General features: G+C 48.0%; 5 protein-coding genes across 5 annotated transcripts; 1 reads left to right on the forward strand and 4 right to left on the reverse strand.

Annotated features, from left to right (window-relative positions):
- Positions 1–723: 723 nt before the first annotated feature.
- On the reverse strand, positions 724–4,396 carry N7446_013896 (uncharacterized protein; the record flags this gene model as incomplete). The annotated part of the gene is made up of 12 exons (XM_058522635.1): positions 724–802; positions 857–1,094; positions 1,145–1,728; positions 1,781–1,951; positions 2,082–2,389; positions 2,443–2,561; positions 2,624–3,352; positions 3,418–3,746; positions 3,819–3,920; positions 3,970–4,046; positions 4,102–4,258; positions 4,326–4,396. 12 exons carry the CDS (start codon positions 4,394–4,396, stop codon positions 724–726), a joined length of 2,964 nt encoding a protein of 987 aa, XP_058366112.1.
- A 3,653-nt stretch (positions 4,397–8,049) lies between these two features.
- On the reverse strand, positions 8,050–9,629 carry N7446_013897 (uncharacterized protein; the record flags this gene model as incomplete). Its single annotated transcript, XM_058522636.1, has 4 exons — positions 8,050–8,228; positions 8,285–8,911; positions 8,979–9,449; positions 9,608–9,629. The coding sequence occupies 4 exons, from the start codon at positions 9,627–9,629 to the stop codon at positions 8,050–8,052; spliced, it is 1,299 nt and encodes a 432-aa protein (XP_058366113.1).
- Positions 9,630–10,640: 1,011 nt separating this feature from the next.
- N7446_013898 (uncharacterized protein) lies at positions 10,641–11,810 on the reverse strand (the record flags this gene model as incomplete). Its single annotated transcript, XM_058522637.1, has 2 exons — positions 10,641–11,311; positions 11,432–11,810. The coding sequence occupies 2 exons, from the start codon at positions 11,808–11,810 to the stop codon at positions 10,641–10,643; spliced, it is 1,050 nt and encodes a 349-aa protein (XP_058366114.1).
- Positions 11,811–12,287: 477 nt separating this feature from the next.
- On the reverse strand, positions 12,288–12,731 carry N7446_013899 (uncharacterized protein; the record flags this gene model as incomplete). Its single annotated transcript, XM_058522638.1, has 1 exon — positions 12,288–12,731. One exon carries the CDS (start codon positions 12,729–12,731, stop codon positions 12,288–12,290), a length of 444 nt encoding a protein of 147 aa, XP_058366115.1.
- Positions 12,732–12,952: 221 nt separating this feature from the next.
- On the forward strand, positions 12,953–15,063 carry N7446_013900 (uncharacterized protein; the record flags this gene model as incomplete). The annotated part of the gene is made up of 3 exons (XM_058522639.1): positions 12,953–13,766; positions 13,829–13,925; positions 13,998–15,063. 3 exons carry the CDS (start codon positions 12,953–12,955, stop codon positions 15,061–15,063), a joined length of 1,977 nt encoding a protein of 658 aa, XP_058366116.1.
- Positions 15,064–15,885: the final 822 nt, after the last annotated feature.

The raw sequence follows: 15,885 nt of genomic DNA on the forward strand, positions 1-15,885 counted from the left end.
TTCTCAATTCGAACTTTTGCTTCAGATAAGACGGATCTAGTAACAATCGCGCAGTTAATAAATCTTTATTCATATTTCACACGTGAGTAAACTTTGCCTATAGAAGTCTTGGTCCTCTACACGACTACCTTGGACCGGTCTCAGTAATCGCCGGACCGGAGCAGCGGTTCGGACCGCCAGGACCGATCACTAGAGCACGCTGATTGGGTCTCCACATTTCTGTCTCCCTTGGAATATTGTTTATGTCGAGTTAGGTAGGAGTGTTCACGGGGAACTATAGCGCTCATCGAGAAAATGTATTAAATTATGCGTACTTTAGTTATTCTGCATATCACGGGTCCGGCAGAAAACAAAACCCGATTACTTGAATTACAATGGTATCCTACCAATCCCCATGCCTCTAACTCCCATCAGATCAAGCCAGAATACTGTCTAGAAAGAAAGAAGCCGTATCTTGCTTGCTATACAGGTTATACAAAACAAATAAATCAGCACTATACAGTAGGCTATACATCAATTCTAAGTACCTCGTTCTACGCTATAGTCCGCCACACCACTGTTTCAAATGACGAGCTGCTCAGATGATGAAGCGGTAAAGGTATATTTATCGTGAAGCTTACCTTATGAGTTTAAAAACTATTTTAGAAACGTGTACGAGAGAAGAACAGACGCAGAGTGTACATTCGTGCATAGAATGAAATACTATGTATTGTTGTAAACTTTCTATTTTCCTTTCAAGAAAGAACGTCGCTGTGAGCGTCTTTTAAAAAATGAAATTGCCAGCATGAGTAGAATCTCGGTTCTGTTCCATAAGTTAGTCAATTAGTCAGAATTAAATCACATCAAAGGGACATACCGCTCTTTCAGCATCATTATGAGACCTTGAACTAGGAACCCCTTGATAATCTGTGGAGCGAGGCCCTTGTATAAGCGCGAGGGCCCTTCATTCTTTATGATATATGCAAGAACCTCGGTAAATCCTCTGAAAGGCTTCCCCCTTCGGGAATCTGGAGGGGTTGACTGTAGCATGGCCTTCGCAACAATAAGTGGGTGGGTAGCAATAGTTGCTAAAACCTTTGAAACAGCACCGAGGACTGAGAATTGTAAGCAACTGTTCGTGGATACAAAGCAAATGAGAACTCACGAAACGCATCAAGAAAACCAAGTTCTTTGTTTAGTGTTACCAGGCCTCTTCTTAGCCACTGGTAAACACCATATGTAATCATGGGGTTGACGACTAGAATGAGGTTGACTTTAAAGCCTCTCCAAAGCCCAGTCCATCCATCTTCACTCTGGGAAATCTCCTTCATTGTCGCCCACATAGAAATTTTCTTTTCGCTGGCTTTGCGCGTCTGCTGTCGTGTAGAGATGACAGCGATGGGATTGGTACATAATTGAGCCAAAGCTCCACCAACAGCACCTAAGCCAAGCTCCTTTATGATGCTGTTTGTATCTGAGAAGTCATATGAATGTAGGATTGCTTGATGCAAGCTTCGTGCAACTGCTGACCAGTAAAAGTAGGCAAAATTCATGGATGCTGTGCCGGCAATAGAGCTTTCCAGTCCGTTGTATAGACCCGAAACACCGTCTTCACGAAGAATCCGGAAAATTGCATCCGCTGCGTTGTTGTAGTGGGTATCCTTGGTGGTATCATGGTGATTTTCATAACCAGCACATTTACCTTGCTGATATGTTCTTTGGACTTGAACTTGCAATCGCATCTTCACACTTGGGCGGGTCAACATAACTTCGAGGAACAAAGACAAAAACCCGGTCATACATATCCAGAGGGTAAACAAGAATGTTGGCCAAAATGACGGCAGTAGTGCCAGACACCACCCCGTTCCAAGGAGATTGTTGCTTTCCCGCCATGACAGTCAATTCCAACCGAATTATCAAATTATCTCTTGGTAGAGTGAGTAGTCTGCTATGTGCTTTCATATCCTTCTTTCTTCTCCAGGTGGCGGGTTCAACAAAGCGTCGGACCGACCGGACCGAGTATCACGGCGGAGGGCGGGGGGCACAAGCACTTCGAAGGTCAGATCATCCCATTGGCTCTTGAGCTACAATTCAAAAGATACTCGGCTTCATTTAGCCGCATTGTAGGAGTAAGCCCTGTAAAAATATCCCGGTTTTCGTTCTCAAACTGCAGTTGCATATTCTCAAGTATATCTGAGCCGAGGGCTCCCGAACTGGGTGTTTGAAGGTTTGGAATGGTATTTCGTGGCGTGAGTGGCTTTTGATTTGGATCTGCGCCCAGAATACCATAGTCAATCATTGACCAAAGAAGCTCTTGGGACGCAGGATCGACATCTTCCATTAGACAGGTCGGGTCGAGGAGGCTGGCAAATTGGTGGGACATGTTGTGGAATTCTTGGAGTCGGACGGCCTAGGGAAGGGCACTGTCAGAAGGTAACAACTACTCCCACGAATAAAACCTACCATATTTGCTGCGTGAACCCAAAGCTTTGCCAATCGCCTGAGAGAATCCAAGCTCTCAATAAAGTAATGCGAAATGTCGGATTGGCGACGAGTTGCTGACTGGAGCTCAAAGTGTGAAGCTAGGGAGTGGACTCCCCGGCAATTGCAATGCAGTATGCATAGAAGGAGGATTCAATCAGACATCCACTCTCATGGGCATCCCGCAGTACATCCATAATATGTCTTGCATGATCACATCCCACCTGAAGAGAACGTGCAGAGAAGCTAGTTGGTGCTTTGGAGCCAAATGCCTTGAGTCGTAGACGTACCAGGAAGGGGTGGTTTAGAAGACAGTGGCAGAGGTGAAACAGCGCACGAGCAAAAACGAGATGCGCGACTTCTTTCCGATCAACGCTTTCCGTCTCGGTTTGCAGGATGTCGGAAACTCGGCGAGTCCCAATTTTTGAGTATGACTCCAGCAATAACAGAGAAGAATTGATGGCGGAGAACTCAGATTTGGGGTCCCATGGTGGAATCTCATCTGCCCTTCTGTTTTGATGCACATATCTCGTGCAGCGGCCAAAGATTGACGCCATCAATATAACTAGGGCAAAGGGACTCGGGCTTTCCGTGACTTCAGTGTTCCAACTGAGGAGCTGCTCAATCGTGTTTGTCTTTTTCCATTCTCCCTTCCAAAAAGTCTGCTCATCACACGGCAGCTGAACTTTGCAATCTTCGTTCAAAATTACAAGAGGTCGCGATCGGCCGCAAGAAATGAGCTTATCAATCAGGTATGCAGACCAAAAGGCTCGCCTTCTTTCTTCCTGCTCTGTATAGGAAAGCCATTGATTAGGTTCATCCATCAGGTGAAGGTCTTGGGAGATTCGCGCAGCAAGTCCAATCTTGAGCCACCCAGAGCTCACGCGACCGGCTGAACATGGTAAAGGCTTCTTGTTAGCAGGCCGAAGCGTATGTGCCAGGGGGAAATCACCTCACCTGTATAGTCGACCACTGCTAGCAAGTTTACAGTTTGAACAACATGCACATTGAGATTGTCCTCAGCAGTTAAATGTTCTGTGAGAACAGAAAGCCACGATTCCCTTGCATATCTCTCCGATGCCTCTTGAGTCCTGCCAGCATAATAATCATGCTTGGAAAAACGGACTGCAGATGAGAGCACGGCCAAGACCAAACATCGGGGTAACACGTTCCATTGCAGCTTTTCGTGAAATGATGCCTCCTGGAAGTAGGAGTAAGGCTGGTTGTGGACATGCTCAAAGTACGTACCAAGAACAGAGCGTAGAATGGGTGCCGGTGGAAATGACCTGTTTTATCACTATATATGAGATTCATGTTTTATTCCAGGAAACAGTCGAGAGATTCGACAACGAACATACGCGTGATCTATTGGGGATGATATCGACTGAAAATACCGTGCACCACTTTCTCCGGATGTTGAGATGTGGTTTCCAGGCAATGAGAACTCCGATAGGTTGTTTCTAATGAGCGATTAGTGCTTGTGCTAGATACAATAATCATTGCACGAACCCGTTTCCTGCCGGTGCGCAAGCACTGAGCTCGGCAAGACGAGACTCAATTGTGCTAAGCCGGCGAAGAAGCTCTGCCTATTATGAAATTAGCGTCAAAATCGCATCGTAGACAGTCATGGACATAGCTGACATTGCTTTGGTCGGTCGGGATGCTCGCTGTTGGTGCCAGGTGGGGAGCTGGAGGATCGCTTATAGTAGTCGAGTATGGTTCATAGATACAGGTAAGTCGATTTCGTCGACAGTGGAAGCATACTGGACGCTCGCCAGAACATTTAGTCTTCTTGCGCCTAAATTTTGAAGGACGATACAGCATTAGTTGGAAACGTAAATCGGGGACAATACTATCCTGCGTACCTGCAGTTGGCACATGCCTGTCGAATACGCTTGATACTCCCCGAGTTCAGGGGATCCAGAGTCATGTCCATTACGGAAACAATTCCACTGCAGCTAGTGCCATACACGGCTGAATGAGGAACAGGAGGAGAATCGCACCACAGCTGTGAAGTGCGGGGGGAAATAGCGACGTAACGCGAGGCAGCTTTAACTTCCCCGGAGCGGCTTTTTCCCCGGATCCCGTCCCTCAGTCCCTCACCACTGAAGAATAGTTGACCGCCCTGTAACGCCTTAACTGTAATTTACTAGGGTTTCCCATACAAATCTTAGCTAGTTGTCTCGTCCCATAAGCTTTCATCTTGCTGTCTCTATATTATGAAGCTATCCAGCTTTTATTAAGTTATGAATTCTATGGATTTCTAGCGACTAGGTCAGCCCGAGAGAGGATAGTTTCTCTGTATCGTCGATGCTCTTGTTTCGCCGGCGGCGAGAGTAAGAGGGAATTTATACCTAGAAAATTAATTAATCAGCAATTTATACAATTGGAAAAGGCCGGACTAAAATTTACTTAGTGAGCCTGACTCTAAGCGCCCTCATAAAAGCGGCCTATGTGAGCTGCACAGCCGAAGCATTATAGTAAATGCGAAATATCCTACACCTATATCTCAACAATCGACATCTATTTATTACTTTGTTTATTTGCCGATAGCCATTGGTAGGTATTTTCAACATTGTATGCCAATGTCAACCAGATTGAAAACTCGCGTTGTTATGATATACAGGTTGCATCTCTGGACTCCGTAGATGTACATATCTTAATCATTTATCTGTTAAATTCCCAAAAAGCCCTCAATCGTAAGATATTATATAAAAAGAGTCAAGTTACGAGGAAAAGCTCGCAAAGACAGGTATTGTTGAGAATTTCAGTTTAGACTTGTCGCATTTGTTATGTGTGCTTTTACTATGTGTATCGGACTTACGCAGTCCACTTGTGTGCGTAGCTCGCATGTAAGATACATTAGGAAATATTTCTAAACGGCAAATAAGCAAGGAGAGAATGCGGGTGGTATAAAGTCAACTAGAGTAGAACGTGATCTACTGAAGCGAGCGGACTTTTAATGTCCATCTCAGACCCCTTGAAAACAGGCCTGTTGGCATTTCACGGAAAAGCCACCGGCAAAGCCGCGATTTGTCACGAATAGTCCACTATGCTACCTTGCCATATCATCTCGGCAGCCCTCGGCTTTCCATGTGAGGATCAGAAACTTTGGTGGGAAGATACAGCTCCTTTGTTAGCTGGCTTCTCGGCCATGGCCAAGTATGATATCCATGCGCAATACAGGCACTTGCTTTTTCACTATACACTTGTTCTCCCCTCACTTGGCCCATTCTCCAATAAGGGAGTCAGGACGGCAATGCCGGGCAACCAAATGTTCGAATTGAGCATGAATGTTCAGAATGACAAGTTGACTGTGCGATTTGATTTCGAGCCTAGAGTTTCCATACTGGGAACATCACAAAGCCAGTCGAACACATCGGCTATGGACAATCTTCTTTTTAGCCTTGCAAGACCGGGTATAAATACCAACCAACATTTATACCATTGCCTTCGAAACGAATTCGCTCTCACGGAAACGGATATGACAACACTTGAAACGCTCAAAACAGATCACCTAGCCACAACTCAATATGTGGTTGCATGGGACCTCAAAGGGCTTGATAGCAGCATGAAGCTGTACTTTTTCCATTGTTGAAGGCGGTCGCCACTGGTCAACCAACAGGCCGAATTGTCTTTGATGCAGTGCGAAAGCAGATCCAGAGGGACGATACTTGATGTCGATGTTGCCGCTACAAGCCTATGTGGAAGAGAAAATGATCATTGATGACATTTGGATCTTTTCCTGGGATTGTGTTAAGCCAGGGGTTTCTCGGCTGAAATATATCTCTCAGCAAAGCAAGTCACACTTGAGAGTCTAGACGATATTTGGACACTTGGTGGCAGACTTATGAACCCAGCTATTGTCAAAGGACTGGAGCTTCTCAACAACCTCTGGCGGGAATTGCAGCTTCCCCAAATTGGAGATCGAAAGTGCATCGGCGCTGACTGTTTGAAATCTCACGCAAACCAAACTGTTGGAATTCCCATGACGATCACTTACGAGGTGTTGCCTGGTGGCTCTCCGCCTTTGCCGAAGGCATATCTACCCCTTTTCAACAAGAACGACATGAAAGTAGCCAATGTACTGGTTAAGTTTTGGAAACAGCTTGGCTGGACAAGCCAGGCCAATTCATATATAGCAAACTTATCTTCCAACTAGTAAGTTGTTCATGTCCCTAAAACCTTCTCACTGCTGATTCCTGTCAAAGTCCGCATCTGGATTCATGTCACACAAATCAGGTGCAGGATTGTGTCTCCTTCGCCTTTTCAGAGGATAAAGGCCCTTATATGACGGTATATTTCCGCACATCCTTGACAACTCCGGAGAACGTATAAACTTACAGGTGAGCGAGTAGTGATAGTTCGTCAAGTTTGGTTTATCAAGAGACTGTGGGGAAGTTGTTAGACATACTAGGAATAGGCTAAATGACAGATTGAGATCAAAAGTGTTCTACATTATTTCAGAGTTCCAATACGGTCCTAAAGATAAGTATGAGTACACGTCCATGTGGGAGGCCATATAAAGAGATACGTGATGATCATAGAGCTTTGAAGCGTCTAACTTGTGGACATCTTCAGGCAGAGGGCTTTATAATCCGGAGAGCCTTATTTCATTGTCGCTCATTGTCAACTGAGACTGCCGTTGGCATGTACAGTAGTTGGAATTCCGGTAGTTGGTATATGACCCGAGTCTTTCAGGTTGGCGGAATGTTAAAGTGCAGGCATGCGTACACAGAGAACATGTAAAGAAGTACCTGGGTAATTTGGGAAGCAAGGGCGACAGGAAACCAATTCCGAATGTCAATGCATGGCAAGCTGGCGCTTGCGTAACGATTACCTGCTCGGATCTGGGGATTCCAACGGCCACTTAAAATCCGAGATAGTCGAACAGAGACCGACCAACACGTTCCAAGCTGCTATACCGCTAGACCTGAGCCTTGTTGACCGTCTTTTTGATCTTCGTCATCACTTACCGCTTGCCGGTGACTATCAGCTCAGCTTCAGTTCAGCGTGCCTAAAAGTCCTCTCCGTATTGTTAATTCCCCAAATAACATACATAGGGAACAAAAGCTATTAACGAAGGCATTTTAAGCCGTAATTCACAGCTAAGTGCTCGCCGCTACGATTGTGAGCTTCATTGAATCTTTGACCTTTTTCTCATAGTTGCCACAATGCAAATAATTCACACCTCTGATATTATTCTTCGAAGGACGTTCGCACAAGGGCTTTACTGTAGAATAGTTATGCTGTGAGTCAAACAATACTAGTGATCGTGATTTCCGAAGTGGTGGTAGATGGAGAGGTGGTAGATGGAGTACCGCGAGAAGGAGTAGAGGACTATCAGTTGGTTGCAGACGCTGGCGAAAGCGGCGATTCGTTTGAAGCATTGGATATCCTAAATCTTCTTGACTAGTCGACTTGATTCTACCAGTCTCTCCTACATATCCTAGCAATTTTGAGCCACTTCTCTACTGAGATTTTACCACGTTGTCTTCGTAAAATCCATAGTTTTCCGTGCTTCTGGCGAATCTAAGCACTAGTAACGAAAGAGCCGCGCAGAAGAAATGATCCAATACTGTTCTGTCCTTAGTCGAAGTGAAGTTCTTCAAACTTGACTTTCAGTCCATCCATCTCGGCGACCGAAAAGACGCCAATCACAGGTCCCACAAAATCAGGATCGGTCATCTCAAGCGTGTTGACAGAAGCGAGACTTATCCAGGCCGGGTCGGGAGCAGAGGTTGTGGCATAGAAGACTCTGTACTCCTCTTCCGTATATTTCATACAAAAGGAGATGCCATCGCTGCAGCGTCCAGCGTTTGACGGGTCGTCCGCGAAATTCCCTGCGCGGCGTTGGCGATCTCGAAAACAACGGCCCAGTCCGCCACATCAAAATAGACCCGGAGATAGCGATGTTCATCCTTGTAACATGCTATTCCGAACTTGAGCTTCGCCGCAGCCCACGACCCGTGAAAGCGGGAGACTACCGCCGTGCTCTTTTCCTGGAGCCTCCGCTGTCTCTTGCCGACAAAGGCTGGCGAGACCTCGGGCTCTGAGAGATCGACGGGGGTTGCCGTCAGTGTGACGGCTGAGCTGGTGTCGTCCGTATGGTAGTCGTCTAGGCGTGCATCTCGGAGGTAGACATAGTCTACCCCTGGTGCCGCTGTGAGCGTCGAGCTCTTGAGCTCAGCGCCAGAGTGGTTCTTGACGGTGGTTTTGACGCGCTCCAGGGACAGCCATTCCCCGTCCCACGTGCCCGGGGTTATGTGCGTTTCCCTGCTCAGAACATACCTCCCTTCCATTCCCTTGCGCATGGCCAGGCAGGTGGCCCACCAATTTCCGTCGCCGTCTTGGAAGATGTCGCAGTGACCCACATGCTGGATGTACTCATCCGTCCGTACGGGGTCAGAATAGGGTTTTTGATGGCCGATTCGAAAGGACCCCAAATGCTCTTGGAATGTGCAAGGGTTACCGAGTGGGTGATATGGGTGCCGCCTTCCGCAATGATGAGATAGTACCACCCACCGCGCCTGAAGATATGGGGACCTTCGGGATAGACACCCCCAGTCCCTCTCCATATTGTGCGCTCTTCAGATATCTTTCTCCCGAGCTGGAGGTCGATCTCAAATTGTTGATCCGTGTGGCTGGGCCCGGGGTTGCGGATCCCTGGACGTAACTCCTGCCGCCCTCATCGAAGAAAAGACTCGGGTCGATGCCCTCGAAGTCAAAATAGACGGGGACGCTCCACTCGCCTTTCCAGATATTCACGCTGGACACAATGAAGTTCTCCTTCTTTGCCCTCGCTTCGCCGGGATTCAGGGAGGCGTTGGTGCAGACGATGTAATAGGTGCCTGCGTGGTATCTGAGGATAGGGGCATACAGCCCACCAGTGGCGAGCGCTATGCGACCTCCGGTTTGCGGCCCCGAATGGGGAACCAGGCCTGCTTCATTCCACCAAACGAATCGTTTTGCTCGACCGTCCGTTGCTGCTGTAACACACTCGTGGATTTAACTTCACCATAGTGGATGGCCACATCCGAGGTCTTTATCGCATGTTTCCAAGGTTGGGCTTTGGAAAAGAGCCCTTGTCCTTACATCACCACGACCTTGCACCTATCTATAATGAGACCAACTCCTCAAAGCTTACGTCGCATCCCGCTCCAACACATTTCGTTCCTCCGAATTTCTCCTAACGAACGTTATGGCTAATCAAGTATTTGTCTGCATTGTATCCGATATTTCTTATTGCATAGGATATATTCTAACCTTAGCATCAAAATACCCGAGGCGGCGTAGAAAACGCGGATGGTCAAACCTCCACCTACAGCCAGCGATTTGCGCCCTCTATTTGTGGGATTGCCTCATGACGAGCGATCAAAGAATATATAAAGGACTGATCCCCCACATAGGCTTGTGGCTCGGGTGTCGTGATAGCAGTTGACGGGTTGCTGTGCATGCCCGGGGACGGAGATTCTGGTGTACACATAGCATTGCGGTCGAATATTGCGTCGTTATTTGTATTCAAAGGGTAAGATGGCGAAAGAGTCGCTGGTGGGTTATTGCTCCTGCTGGAGGAATAACTCACTTCCTACCACGGCGTCTGCAGAGTTCCATTCCATGATTCTCACCTGCAGACTCGACGACGTTTCTGACAATTACTGCAGACACCCCCTGTCTGATCCTCGTGATCGCATCGTACTTGACTTTCGATTAGCGTGCGTTCCCCGCCCGGGGAACACTCCAGCTTGCCTTTCGCGCATGGCAATGCGAGCACACTACCCTCGCTCGATCCAATTGTTTCTGTCTTCCTGACATGGATTGAACAGCTGCCGGTAAATCGCACTGGAACTGCAATGAGATGAGAGAGACATCCCATTTCCCCCCGCATCTCGGCTGCCGAGGCTACAATGGGTCAACAGTGGGACCCCTGAAGGTTATTTCTTCGACAAATATAAGACTAATATATCGATAAGGATCGTTTTGAAACTATGATTATTACTAATAACGCTAGCTTATAGGTAGTATCTTAATATCACAAAGTGTAATAGACGTCTTGTGATACTGGCATGCTACTAATTTAAGAACAGGAACTAATGCCGACAATACAAGACAGTATATATCTTTTTACCAAACAGATATATGCCTGGTGGATTATTTGCCAACCAATGTCAAATGTTTTCTCATTCGCCTGGAAGCTGGCCGACCAACGCCAACCATCTCGGCCCAAGATCCGGTTTCTCGTGTCCCACCTCCGGAACGCTACCGTCTGGGTTAGGCGGATCAAGCCCTGGACCCCTGGAGGGGAAATAGCACAGTCCAACAGTGCACATTCGCCATGAGTCCCAAATAACGAGCCCCAGGCGGCGCCAGGGCCTGAAGTGGCTCAATCCCAATGAAGGGCAACGCGCTCGAGAGACCATCCGGTTTTCGTTTCGGAAGTACTTGACATGCATTGGTACCCGTGAGCGCCATTTTGGTGCAAGCAGCCACCGTGTCGATGTTGTTGCTTCGTTTTCGGGGGGTATGGGCGGCGGAGACCAGATGGGCATGGACTCACTGGAGGGCAGATTGAAAGAGTGGAAGAAAGGAATTGGTGTTTCCTCGGGGAATTCCCAGGCAGCGTGGGAGGACTCGGCTCCCTCCGTGTCCATTTTGAACCACTGAGATCTCTTCAGCTCCTCGGCGTAGTGCCCATAGGATGGGGTGAGGCCTAGGTCTGACAGAAGGGCAGCAATCGTCCAGACCTGCTCGTCGTTTCCGCTAGGTATTTTATTCCAGACATTGTATGCGTCTAGGTCCTGTATTGATTGTGCAGGCCAATTCCAGCTTCCCGTTGCAGCTTTGCGAAGGGCTGAATAGTGTTGGAGATGAAAGAGGGACCAGTGCGTGCGGTATTCTTCAATTCATGAAAAGGGCTTCCGCGCTTTTTCTGCGCGCTTAGGTCCGCTTAGAGAGCCGACTGGTATCTCACTAAGGGTAGAGGCAAAGTTCTGCTGCATAAGCGATAGGCATGCACAGGCAAGGCGCTGTATTCCGGCAGCTAGGTGGATAATGCCGAGTGATGCCCTATAATCCAGATTTGGCGTGCCCTCATACACTTGTTGGCTGTGGGCAAAATCTGTGTAATGAGAGGTATGGATAAGGCTGATGTTGTAGCACAGTCTTTGTATCTCGGGGAAACTGGTAATAGGGTTTGCCAGGATGAGGTCATGTACAATGGAGGGTTGAGCCCGGAAGACAGCGTGGACGTGAGAGGATGCGGGTATGAGGTTTTCGACAGCGGCAAAATCAGCGATATGAACGAGGATTTGTTGGTTCAGTTCTGAGGGCAGTTGAGCGAATGGGTCCATGGTAGAGGAAATACTGGCAGTAAAGCGTGGAAAGACAAGAAAAACAAATTGGGGCTTTACCTAGGTAGTTGGTTCCTTAAGTACTTACCTAAACCTCTCCGGAAGTCTGTCAATGTGGCTCCGCCAAGCCTGAGCTAATTTTCAATTACGCACTGAAATGCATTTACTGTAGAACACTCGATATTGTACTTTTCAATACACAGATATACATATATATATCTTTGAAGCTAGCACCAGAGGGGACCTCATATTCGAGTCCCAAATATATCATCTTATAGCATTCCTTCAACGATAATACGCCGGTTTTTAGTAAAATCATGCCATCTTGGGATAGTAATATATCGTACTCGATTGTTTAAGGGACACTAAATTACTAGCTTAAAAGGATCAACAGGATGAACATGGACAGACCAGTCAGCGCTCCTTTGTAACTATCCATTTGTTCAATTTATTTACACCACAACTGTTTCATTTCCGTCACGCGCCCTTATAATCTCCAATGTAAAATAGAAGATGCTTTTCGACGATGCCACTCTTGTTTGTGGTCTTAAACACGCGCACCTGGGTTGGAACCTTGACTCCCAGCTCGGGTTTATGGATAAGCATATATGCGAGCCCAACCCCGTTGGGAGTCCGTAGAAGTGCCTTGCCTTCATCACTTTCCATGCTGAAGGTCGTACCTGGCCATTCTTTAGCGACATTCCCCGTGGCCTCATCAATGATCCTCAAGGTATCCGGATTCTGGACATCTTTCCGAATAAAGTACTTGAGGTTCTTGATCTTGTTGCTCCCCGCGGCCAACTTCTGCCATTGAAGGACATAGACGTCCGATAGCTTATACGGCGCGGGCTGGGTGTCATTTTTCTGTTGGACAGGGCTTTCGTTGTTTTCCGCAGAGATGTACCCGGCCTGCACACTCATACTCCCCATGTAGAACCCACCGCTCGGCTGTATGAACCAATCAGTCTCCTGGTCTCGTTCGCACGGGAACGATCAAGCACTTACATCCTGGAGTTCCTGAAGTTGGTCCGCGACAAGCTGCCATCTGAGAAGACCTTGGCAATTGCAGCACCCGCATCTTTCTGGTATTTGAAAAGCACCCTATTGCCAAAATTTCAGAGGTTGTTGACTATATTGTCTACATGAGCTACGACTTGCATGGACAATGGGATTACGACAACAAATATGCTATTCTTGGATGTCCCGAGGGTGACTGTCTTCGCTCCCATGTCAATCTTACAGAGACGACAAGTGCCCTATCAATGATCACTAAAGCTGGCGTCCCATCTTCGAAGGTTATTGTCGGACTGTCTAGTTACGGGCGGTCCTTCAAGATGACCAAAGAAGGCTGTACCGGACCTATGTGCCGGTATGAGGGCCCAAAATCAGGCGCACAACCTGGAAGATGCACCAAAACAGCAGGATATATATCTGATGCAGAAATCAATGAGATCCTCGATGAAGACGACACAGCTAAAACAAGCTACGACCAAAGCAGCGACAGCAATATCCTGGTGTACAACTCCACGCAATGGGTGGCCTACATGGACGATGACACCCGATTCAGCCGGACCGACTACTACGAGAGCCTCAATATGGGCGGTACAACCGACTGGGCCGTTGACCTGCAGTCATTTGCATATAGCTCTGGTGGTGGCGCCGAGGGTGGCGGTTCTAGTTCTGGCTCTGGCTCTGGCTCATTCAACCAGTCCATTGCTATCATCGGCTCAAGTATCTGGGAGGGAGACAGCCATGCGGCGAAATGCTGCGCGCCCTGCGTGCTTGTGCTCCCCGATTTCCCCCTTTCATCTACGTCTGTTTTCACTCGTCCACCGTATGTTACCACGCTGGATGTCGCTTGGCCAACTACCACGACGTTGACGAGTAACGGCGTAGTCGTTACCACCACAACCGTTATGCGCATCCTACAGGAAACTACTCTCCAGGCTCCTCCTGGTAGGTCTTACCCTTTTTCCATCTCTGTCTTTTTTCTTGTATAGCGTCTAATGATTCTTTAGTCACTGTGTCCTCTATCCCGATAGCCAATATCAACGTCACTATCCCGCTCGGCAAAGACGACAATATCACTCTGACGCCGAAGGCGCGATTCCCTGCGTAGACCTTCACGATCAGGAATGATCCCAACCCGTTGAAGCAGACGGGCGTCACACATCCGCCGGTCACTAGAAGTGTCACTCTGCCTCCCTGGCCTCAGGCCACCGTCATCTATTACGGTGACGATGGTCAAGATAGCAACGATGACAACAACGATGACAACAATGATGACAACGACATCCATTTACCCAAGATTCCCAAAATCACTCTGTCCGAAGGCCTCGAAGAACCTGAGTGTCCTCCGGACGAAGACTGCAATGGCCCCTGTGTATTATTTTGCCACTGCTTCATATGCCCCGGCGGAGGCGGCGGCGGTGGCGGCGATGGCGGATTCGGAGACCCCAGCGATCCGAATCCCCCTGCCCGGCCCGCAGGCGATCCAACAAACAACAGCAAGGACCCAAACAACAGCTGCAGCGAGTCTTCCACAGCAACAGACTACTGGGTGTCGTGCGAGAGCAAGGGGCCGACGTCGACCTCGTGCACGACAACAAGCAGCATGCTGCACGTCGGCTGCGACGTGTCAGCCAGCACAACCACCACCGGGGAGAACGTCTGCCACTTGATAGACTGGGACGAGGACCAGGGAGATGACAGCAAAAACCGACCTAGCGACAATCCCGATCCAAAGCCAACTTCCACCACTTCCACCACTTCCAAAACCACCTTAACATCCACAGCCACATCTACAACAACCACAGGCAAACCCGTCCCATCGGGCCTGCCCTCCTCCCGCGACGACATCCAATTCGTCATCTTCGCCCCCAACAGGATAACAGACGACGAGTCAACCTGGCGTTGGGCCGGATACCTCCTCCCCAATCCTGGCTACGACGACGAGGACGTCTGCAACGAGAAGTATGAAGTCCTCTCGGACCCCGACGTCGAAGATGACCAAGCTTGGCCTATCTCCATGGGCCCCTTTAATGCTCCAGATTTAGATTACTGCTGGTTCCACAAAACAGGGGATCCCCCCAATAACCCAGGCTATGTCTCCTGCAGCAATCATCTCGATCTGCTGCCGTGCATAGGGCTTGACGGGAAGCATGCGGTGAGGAATCCGGCACATACATGTACCGGGAGTGGCGGAGAGAAGACCGAGTTCTGGCTTCAGGCTTGGTGTCCTTTGAAGGGGTAGGGCTGGCTAGTCGCTGCCATTATGCAGATGGCCTAGTTTCAGCCAGGGTAACTTCGGATTCATCAAGGACTTTAAATACGAGTATCTAATAACAGAATAAATGAAACTGTTCATCTGCTAACTCTCTTGTGTTACGGCTTCTGCAGCCGCAACTTACAAATGGGCCATCAAGAGCCAACCAGTAAATGAGATAGATACTTTATCTCCTCGAATCACCACTCCAGTCTCTCTCCCATGCAATCAATTGTTTAATAAACTTCTTCAATTAACCGCTCCAGCATTTTTATTCCGCAAATCTTACTTTTCCGCCTCCCAGTTACAGTAAGTGTTGCTCTCGAGCAGTGTGTAGTGTTTTTGCGTCAATCCTCATAGTATTTTGAGATTGGTTGCTCAGACCAAGAAAGTTGTCGCCTCCTCCTTTCTCCACCCTAAAAAGAAATGATTTTTTTGTATATTTCTCGATGTGTTACTACTTCTTTTTGCCAGCATAAAGTCTGACCTTTCGCATGTTTCATTCAAATTGGCTAAGCACAGGGAGGTTAAAAGCAAGCAGCACTAGGAAGCTCTATTTCGGGATCTTGGAAGGTAGATTGTTCAAGTTTCGACTTGCAAATTGATAGACTTGCTAATACACGCAAACTTTCGACAACCAAGTTCGACGAGACTGCCATCAATCCCATAATTTTAGGTAACATACGAAGCCAACCCTGCACTGAAGAGTACCCATCTCTGGCAGAGTAAGTAATTGTTTTTATGTGCCTCCTTTTCAAAGATACGATTCATAGCTTGCTCAATGGGGCATGTTGTTTTGAGTATCCGGCT

Source organism: Penicillium canescens, assembly GCF_028828765.1.
Source record: "Penicillium canescens strain IBT 15451 chromosome Unknown utg000011l_segment0_segment0, whole genome shotgun sequence".
In the NCBI taxonomy this organism is placed as follows: Eukaryota; Fungi; Ascomycota; class Eurotiomycetes; order Eurotiales; family Aspergillaceae; genus Penicillium; species Penicillium canescens.